Raw genomic sequence first — 9,096 nt, 5'->3', positions numbered from 1 at the left:
TTAAAACTAATCTGGGCAATTTAGTTTCAGCAAAACAAGCATCTTCTATCATGTTAATGCTACTAATTAAAATTTTATTGGCTTTTTAATTTGCTTAGTATTTAATTTGTTATCTAGTTGGACTTTAAGCTTATATAACAAATAAGGGCATAAAAGGAACATTTTGTACCTACTTAAGATTCTTATAATACAAATAATTTATGCCAACACTGTGAATCCATGTGAGGTTTTTTTGTTTGTTTTTTTGTAAAAGAGAGCTTCATCCCTCAAGTTTGAGAATTGGAATAGATCAACCCTTAATTCTCTCTTAGCAGTATTAACTGGGCACTAGGAACGAAAGGGTCTGCAACTAAGCCTTCCTCAGGTTGAGCCCTGGTTCTGTTACTTACTAGCTATTGGGTATTGGGGCAGTTGTCTAATCTCCTCAGACAATATAACTTAACTGAAAAGTTAGGATGATAATTATTGCCTCTTAGGATTATGCTGCTGGTGAAGCATGGGCATGTAATAAACACCAGCCCTTACTGTTATCTATTGAATATTTTCTTTTTTTTTTAATTTATTTTCAGCATAACAGTATTCATTGTTTTTTGCACCACACCCAGTGCTCCATGCAGTCCGTGCCCTCTCTAATACCCACCACCTGGTTCCCCCAACCTCCCACCCCCACCGCCCCTTCAAAACTCTCAGATTGTTTTTCAGAGTCCATAGTCTCTCATGGTTCACCTCCCCTTCCAATTTAATATTTTCAAGCAGTTCAGCCTGGTGGAGTTGTGATTTGCATTTGTATGAATTTCTGATTTTGTCACATTTATATCACATTCAAGATCAACAACTTAGAAGAACTGCCTATGTTTTTAAAATTTGTAGTATTATCTTTTGAAGTATAAATCAGTGATCTTACTTTGGACCCACAGCTTCTACATATAAAAGCAGATTTAGGTGAATCTTGACTTGGAAATACTTTAGACTGAATTAATTCTATTTCTTAGATGCAGTTTTCACTCAAAAAATGTTCTTTCTAGTGCATTAAACTATAATTCTGAGTTTTTATTAATTCTGGTTGATCTCCTTCATAAGCAGCCTCAGCTTGTAAATCATGCAGATTGAGAAGTCTGCATTCAAAAAGTCCTGTGTTTTGTGGGATGCTTGAGTAAGTTATGTTGAATTGATAGTCTTTTTTTTTAACACTTTTAAAAATTTAAATTAAATTAATTAACATATGATATATTATTGGTTTCAGAGGTATAGGTCTATGATTCATCAGTCTTATGTAATACCCAGTGCTCATCACATCACATGCCCTCCTTCATGTCCATCACCCAGTTACCCCATCCTTCTACCCCGCTCCAGCAACTCTCAGTTTGTTTCCTATGATTAAGAGTCTCTTATGGGAGATGCCTGGGTGGCTCGGTCAGTTAGGCATGTGCCTTAGGCTCTGTCGTCACCTGGCATCAGATCACCCTGGGATTGTGTCTGGCACTGGGCTCTTGTTTAGTGGGAAGCCTGCTTCTCCCTCTGCTTGCCGCTCCCCCTGCTTGTGCGCTCTCTCTCTCTCTCTCTGACAAATAAACTAATAAAATCTTTAAAAACAAAAAACAAAACAAAATGGGGATCTCTTATGGTTTGTGTCCTTCTCTGGTTTTGTCTCATTTTATTTTTCCTCTCTTCCCCTTATGATCCTATGTTTTGTTTCTTAAATTCCACATATCAGTGAGATCATATGATAATTGTCTTTCCCTGATTGACTTATTTCACTTAGCATAATACTTTCCAGTTCCATCCACATCACTGCAAATGGCAAGATTTCAATTTTTGATGGCTGAGTAATATCCCATTGTGTATATATATGCCACATCTTCTTTATCCATTCATCTATTGACGGACATCTGGGCTCTTTCCATAGTTTGGCTATTGTGGACATTGCTGCTATAAACATTGGGGTAGAGGTGCCCCTTCAGATCACATTTGTATCTTTGGGGTAAATACCCAGTAGTGCAATTGCTGGGTCATGGGGTAGCTCTATTTTAAACTTTTTGAAGAACCTCCATACTGTTTTCCAGAGTGGCTGCACCAGCTTGCATTCCCACCAACAGTGTAGGAGGGTTCCCCTCTCTCCGCATCCTTGCCAACATCTGTTGTTTCCTGACTTGGTAATTTTAGCCATTCTGACTGGTGTGAGGTGGTATCTCACTGTGGTTTTGGTTTGTATTTCCCTGATGCCAAGTGATATTGAGCATTTTTTCATGGGTCCGTTGGCCATTTAGATGTCTTTTTTTGAGAAATGTCCATTCATGACTTCTGCTCATTTCTTGATCAGATTATTTGTTCTTTGATGTTGAGTTTGATAAGTTCTTTATAGATTTTGGATACTAGCCATTTATCTGATATGTCATTTGCAAATATCTTCTCCCATTCTGTCAGTTGTCTTTTAGTTTTGTTGACTATTTCCTTTGCTGTGCAAAAGCTTTTGATCTTGATGAAGTCCCAATAGTTCATTTTTGCCTTTGTTTCCCTTGCCTTTGGGGACATCTCTAGTAAGAAGTTTCTGCAGCCAAGGTCACAGAAGTTGCTGCCTGTGTTTTCTCCTACAATTTTGATGGAATCCTGTCTCATATTTAGGTCTTTCATCCATTTTGAGTCTATTTCTGTGTATGGTGAAAGGAAATGGTCCAGTTACATTCTTCTGTATACACCTGTCCAAATTTCCCAATACTGTTTGTTGAAGAGACTGTCTTTTTTTCCAACTGGCTCTTCTTTCCTGCTTTGTCAAAGATTAGCTGACCATAGAGTTGAGGGTCTATTTCTGGGCTCTCTATTCTGTTCCATTGATCTATGTGTCTGTTTTTGTGCCAGTACCATGCTGTCTTGATGATGACAGCTTTGTAATAGAGCTTGAAATCCAGAATTGTGATGCCACCAGTTTTGGTTTTCTTTTTCAACACTGAACTGATATTCTATTAATACACCAGTAATGTGTCAAATCAATCTCCTTAATCTGGGTTCTATGGAAAATAAATCCTACCATTATTGGACTGAAATTAATCAGAGACTTTTAGACACAGAGCATTGCCTTAGCTGGAGTAGGCAATCCTTTAAAGGAGTTTCTGTAGATGCAGAGACATCAGGAGGCACTGAAAATAAAGAAAGTGCAAAGGAAAGGAACAAACTGTCCCCTGAGTGGTGTGGAACCCCACAAGCTCTTGTCCATCTGGAACATTCAGCTTTACATTCTAGGGACACAAGGCACTCTTTCTCAGCGAGAGGAATAATCACGTGTAATTTTTCATGGACAGCATGAGTGTCCTGATGCTTAGTCCTCTTAGAAGCTTACAATGGAAAAACGACTGGCATTAGTTAAAGGCCTCATATCAGAAAAAGGTTATTATGGAGTAGCTGGGGAGCACTTTCCTTTAGAAAAGGGTGTTCAGAGCCATTAGAATGCACAGAACTAGGAGACAAATCATAAGAGACTCTTAATTATAGGAAACAAACTGAGGGTTGCTGGAAGGGGGTGGAGGGTAGGGGGTAACTGGGTGATGGGCATTAAGGAGGACACTTGATGTAATGAGCACTGGGTGTTATAAGCAGCTGATGAATCACTAAACTCTGCCTATGAAACTAATAATATACTATATGTTAATTAAATTGATTTTACATTTAAAAAAAAGAAAACAGGACAGCGTCCCTGCCTCACCAGGAAACTACCAAAGTTCCTATAGAAGTAAAGTAGAATTTCATAAGAATATAATGGATGGAGAAGAGAAAACCTATGGTGGGTGTGAAGGCCCTGATGCCATGTATGTCAAATTGATATCTTCGGATGGTCATGAATTTATTGTAAAAAGAGAACATGCGCTAACATCCGGAACAATAAAAGCCACGTTGAGTGGCCCAAGTCAGTTTGCTGAGAACGAAACTAATGAAGTCAATTTTAGAGAGATCCCTTCACATGTGCTATCAAAAGTATGCATGTATTTTACCTACAAGGTTCGCTACACTAACAGCTCCACAGAGATTCCTGAATTCCCAATTGCACCTGAAATTGCACTAGAACTGCTGATGGCTGCGAACTTCCTAGATTGTTAAATAAAATAAATTATAATAAACTGTTAACGTTTTTCAGTATTTAATACCTGTAGTTCGGTTAGTAATTTTTTCATATATAGCATGTTGCCTGTGTGCAGTTGAACTTTAAAGTTCATTGCAAAGCAGATTATCTTCTGTTCTTTTGCATAGCAATCAGAGTTGAAATTTGTTTGCTACATTAACAAATTAAGGACATTTTCACATTGAGAAACAAACAAATATGCCAAACAAACAAACAAAAGAATGCACAGAACTTGATAACTGAGGGCACGGAACTTCTCCCAGAGACAATAAAGTAGAAGTCGCGCTGTGCCACATCACATTTGGCCACTGTGGAAACCAGCCCTCGGGGTTGGATTCCACCTCCCTGCATTTCACTCCATGGTGACCCCAGGCCAGACAACAGGAGGATATTTTATATTATTTTGAACTCATCAAATGCAGGCAGCTTTCACTAGAGTCCCAAGGATCACCAGATTAGTCGGGAATATTTGGTACAGGTGTGTACGTGGCAGGACATGGAGTGAGAGATGTATTGGTCTAATCCCAACTCAGCAACTAAGAAGCTCCATGATGTTGGGTAACTTACTTAACCTCTCACTCAGCTTCAGCTTCCTGTCACATAAAATGCAGATGAAAATGCCTGTGTGCTCATTTGGGGAGGGGGGGATTAATTGCAGTAACAAGAAATGCAAGACATTAATGAGAAATAACCCGGTCAGTACTCAGTAATTATTCATTTCTCTCCCTCCTGCTTTTCCTCCTCCTCTAAACTCTTTCTCTAGTCTGTTTCTCTCTCCTTCCCATTCTCCACCCCCTTCTTTCTCAGTATAGAATTGGTATATTTAGGCTAATTCGCTGATCAATTTTGGGGTGTCTGCTATGTGCCAGACACCCTGCTAAGTGTGTGAGCTATACAATGTAAGTCGGGGAGAGTTTTGCGTAAATAAAGGTAGCACCATGATTTATTGATATCCTAGCGCTGTATGAGAATGGAAGAGGCAACTTGAAACTGTGTAATATCTTCTTGACTGAAGGCTCAAAACTTGGATGTGAGTTTCTACCCTTAAAGACTAACCTTCCTCTTCCTTCTTTGCTTTTCAAAATCCTGGCCCTGTGATACAAAAATTTAGGTTGAGAAGGAAAGTGCTCCAAAGTTTGAAGGAGAGGGGAGTGGCCCAACCTGGGGGAGAGCTGGATTCCCCAAGACTATGAGGAGAGAGAGTAGGGTTCTACCAGTGTGAGGTCCTTCTTTCCACTCTCACACAAAACGGAATGTCTCCTTACTGGGTCCTTGAAAGCCACAGCCATGTCCCAGGTACTGAATAGGACCGAGAGAAAGAATATGCTTAGAGCAAAAGAGCTGTCTGCTTCTGAATGGACCAGAGCATCACAGGACTTGTCCCACACTATAGATTAGGCAAATTTGGAGTGTTTTCCTCCACAGGAAAGCACAGGGGATGAAAGATGAAAAACTAAATGACACTGTATGTTATACATACCAATGCTAGTTGGGGCAGACTCTGGGAAGGAAAAGCCAAAATTAATTTTATTTCAAAAATTTAAGAAGTCTGATATCCTGCACCCAAGGTTTATGAAACAACTCAAGCCATTCTCAAATAATCATTCTCCAGTGTTTTACATGCTGTACTGTTGGGAAGATCAGAGGATCAAATTGAAGCCTATGAAACTGCCCCCCCAGCAATTTCCTGTGGTTCAATCTAATACTATGGTTGCTCCAAGAAGGGCACGACTAAGGCAGAGATGGAAAACTGGTAGTGCACTCTATCGCTTGTTTTTGGTTCGGGCCTACAATATTCTGAAATATCAAAACTCTAAATACATAAAATTGGGAGATTTCCCATAAAATGCTGATTCCTGGCTTCTCTGGAGTAGTCAGAATATTTGGTAATGACGGGCCCATGTTCCATGATGGCAACAATTTGCTGAAGGTGAGTAATGAATGCCCTTCTTTAGCACATGTTCTCCAGTCTGTCTGTCTCCAGGACCTCCTATTCTCTCCAAGATACTGAGGTCAATCATCAATATCACTTTTTCCCCTTATACCTGCCCTACCTCATTCATTTACCTGACAACCACAGATACTTGCCCCTGTGACTCCTGGAGCCATCAAGGAAAGCTCATAACATGGAGACAACCAGGCAGACAAAGTGGGGAAGAGTCTCCAGAAAGAGGGAAAGCACAAATGTGTGAGAATGCCTGTCATGGCAAAGTTAAGCTGGGGTGTATAAGAACCAGCACCTAAGGATAATGCTGGAAAGATAGGGTGAGTCAAGACTGAGAAAAGCATTGTTTGTGATACTAAGGAGTTTACCTATGAGGCGTGGTGGGAACTAGCAGAAATTCTTGGGCAGAAAAATTAAGCTATCATTTCTGGAATCTGAATTATTACGCAGTTGGGTGTGAAGCAGGTGGATTAGCATAAGAGGCTGGAGGCATGGAGGCCAACCTAGAAACGCTTGCTAAATTCTAATTCTAAGGATAATAAGGCTCTGGACTGCTGGGCTTTTTCTTCATTTAAATCATATAGAGACCAGATATTCTTCCCATTCCTATCAAGTGGAAGATTTAAAAATGAGGACGTGATCAAATGACTTTATTCCAGTGACAAACGTGTGCTACAAGTGAGGAAATGGAACAAATATAAAAACTGGGTTTAGGAATGTCAGAAAGAGTGTGGCAGACACCGTTGGTTAACAACCCAACAGAAGTTGACTCCTTTCTGGCTACCAATTTTGCTTCGGTTGTAAAGTGCTCAGCCTCATCAGATGAAATCAAGACTGGCTTAAGTATGACAATCCCATACCTCTCTTACAGTGATTGGTCCAGGGGTGTGCTGGTAATCTGTTTCTAGGCATTGAAACATACAAAGTTTGCTCAGGACTTCTTGGAGATTTTCCTCCTGCTAGGAAAAGTACATGTGGATAGAGTCTTTCCTCCCAAAACCCTTTATTCTTGCTTTTTGTCATTGCTATGTGACAACATGATGCTTATAGCAGCTATAGCCATCTTGTGCTTGTGAGGGAAAAAGACAGGAGAATTGCACAGACATTCATTTGTTCACTCACTGAATATTTATTGAGCTCTTACTATTGCTGGATGTTCCAAGCTTTGGGGATACACTAGTAAATAAAACCATCTTACACTGGATATTCAACCAGAGCATATTATGAAGCAGAAGATACTAGTGTCACTATTGCTTAAGACACTGTAAATTAAATACTGTTACTTGCAGCCTGAAGTATTCTAAGCGAATAAAAGTGAAGTATTCTAAGTGAATAAAAAGGTTTATTATTACTAATAGTAAAAAGTGGAGGGTGGGGTACCTGGGTGGCTCAGTCGGTTGGGCGTTACACTTAAATTGACGTTGACACTTAAATTCCTGCTTGGGTCATGATCTTGGAGTTGTGGGATCAAGCCCCACATCAGGCTCCACACTCAGCAGAGAATCTGCTTCTCTCCCTCTCCTTCTTCCTCCCCCACCCCGACCTCATGCACTCGAGTTCTCTTTCTCTCTCGCATGCGCGTGCGCTCTCTCTCTCTAAAATAAATCTTAAAAAAAAAAAAAAGAAAAGTGGGGGCACCTAACTGGCTCAAGTGGTAGAGCACATGACTCTTGTCCTCAGGGTCCTAAGTTCAAGCCCCATGTTGGGTGCAGAGCCCACTTTTAAAAATCAATCAATCAATCAATCAATTTGTAAAAATGATTGAAATATCTAAGCTGAGCATAACTTCTTCAAATCCCCAACCCCACAGATTTATTTGCATGTGTCACTCAGTACACAGGACTTATCCCCTACCTCACCCTCAAACACATACACAAAAACAAGGCCCGGAGTGTTTTCATGCTCATCGGGAATAGAGAAGAGAGTGATATGGAACAGAAGGATAAAAAGTATCTGCTATCCATCCCAACTCTCAGGGGCTACCTATAGAGAAGCCGGGATTATGAGCAAAAGCTAAAGCATAACAATGAAAGACTCTAAGTCATGCTGTATACTAGGTACCAAATTGCAACTTAGAAGAGCAGATCCCCAGTGTCTGCACAGCACAGGGTGACGCTGGCAGGAATCTCAGGGCAGTCATGGAGCAGATATGCCAGGAAGCAACATTCCCACTGAAGAGCCCGGCCCCAGGAGCTACGCTAAAGAACAGTAATACGGCAGCTAGTAGCAATGGACTTGAGTAATGATACAAAATTAGGACATGTGTGGACTTAGTCCTGAGTACAAATGAGAATCTCATGACTTTGCCAAGAAACTGAAAATGAGCTGAGGTCCTCACACATGGTAGAGAGGGCTGTAAGGAAGCTCAGTTCAGGCCTTATTAATGCCCACTGGTTGGTGAGCTGGTAATATTCAGGTTACATTGTGATATTTAAAAAAAAAAAAAGAAAGAAAGAAAAAAAGACTGCGGCTTCTCATTCCTTCAATATTTTTTAAATTATCGATAGCTTTTTTTCTGTTCCTTAATTTAAAGCTCCCTTTCCTCACCCCCCCAAAAAAACATATATTAGTTTATCAAATTTTAGATCTTGAGAATTTCAAAAGAATTTAATCTTTTCTTAGGGAAGAGAAATAGAAGTTTCTCATCCAAAAATAGGGGACAAAGCAAATTTAGTTAAGGAGGATGCTGTGAAACACACTGTTTCTTCATGGTCCAAGACCTTTATAATTTATAGAATCGGAGATCCCTTTGAGAATTTGAGGACACTCTAGGCTTCTCTGCAGATAAGGTCCATTGGCATGGATACATCTGAAGCCTGTCCATTCCCTCCAATCTTGGATGCCAAGGGATACTAAGTTAAAAGCTTGCATCAGGTCTCAGATTCTAGCACTTCTGTAGTTTCATCTGGGGTTAGAGTATAATGCCGCTGAAACAAAGTCCATGAATTTGGTCTACCTGCTGCCCAGTTAGCAGGGTATCCCTGAACCTTTTCAAAATCCATCACATGTAGATGATTCAATACTGACGAATTATCTTTCC

General features: G+C 40.1%; 1 protein-coding gene across 1 annotated transcript; it reads left to right on the top strand.

Annotated features, from left to right (window-relative positions):
* Positions 1–3,722: 3,722 nt before the first annotated feature.
* On the top strand, positions 3,723–4,286 carry LOC125083518 (elongin-C-like). The gene has a single exon (XM_047700199.1). The coding sequence runs from the start codon at positions 3,751–3,753 to the stop codon at positions 4,087–4,089; it is 339 nt and encodes a 112-aa protein (XP_047556155.1). The 5' UTR covers positions 3,723–3,750; the 3' UTR covers positions 4,090–4,286.
* Positions 4,287–9,096: the final 4,810 nt, after the last annotated feature.

Source organism: Lutra lutra, chromosome 13, assembly GCF_902655055.1.
Source record: "Lutra lutra chromosome 13, mLutLut1.2, whole genome shotgun sequence".
NCBI classification, from domain to species: Eukaryota; Metazoa; Chordata; class Mammalia; order Carnivora; family Mustelidae; genus Lutra; species Lutra lutra.
This window is presented reverse-complemented; position numbering and strand designations above follow the sequence as displayed.

What these genes read in the sequence shown, in the direction of transcription:
- LOC125083518 (XM_047700199.1), top strand. Translation starts at nt 3,751, where the DNA reads ATGGATGGAGAAGAGAAAACCTATGGTGGGTGTGAAGGCCCTGATGCC.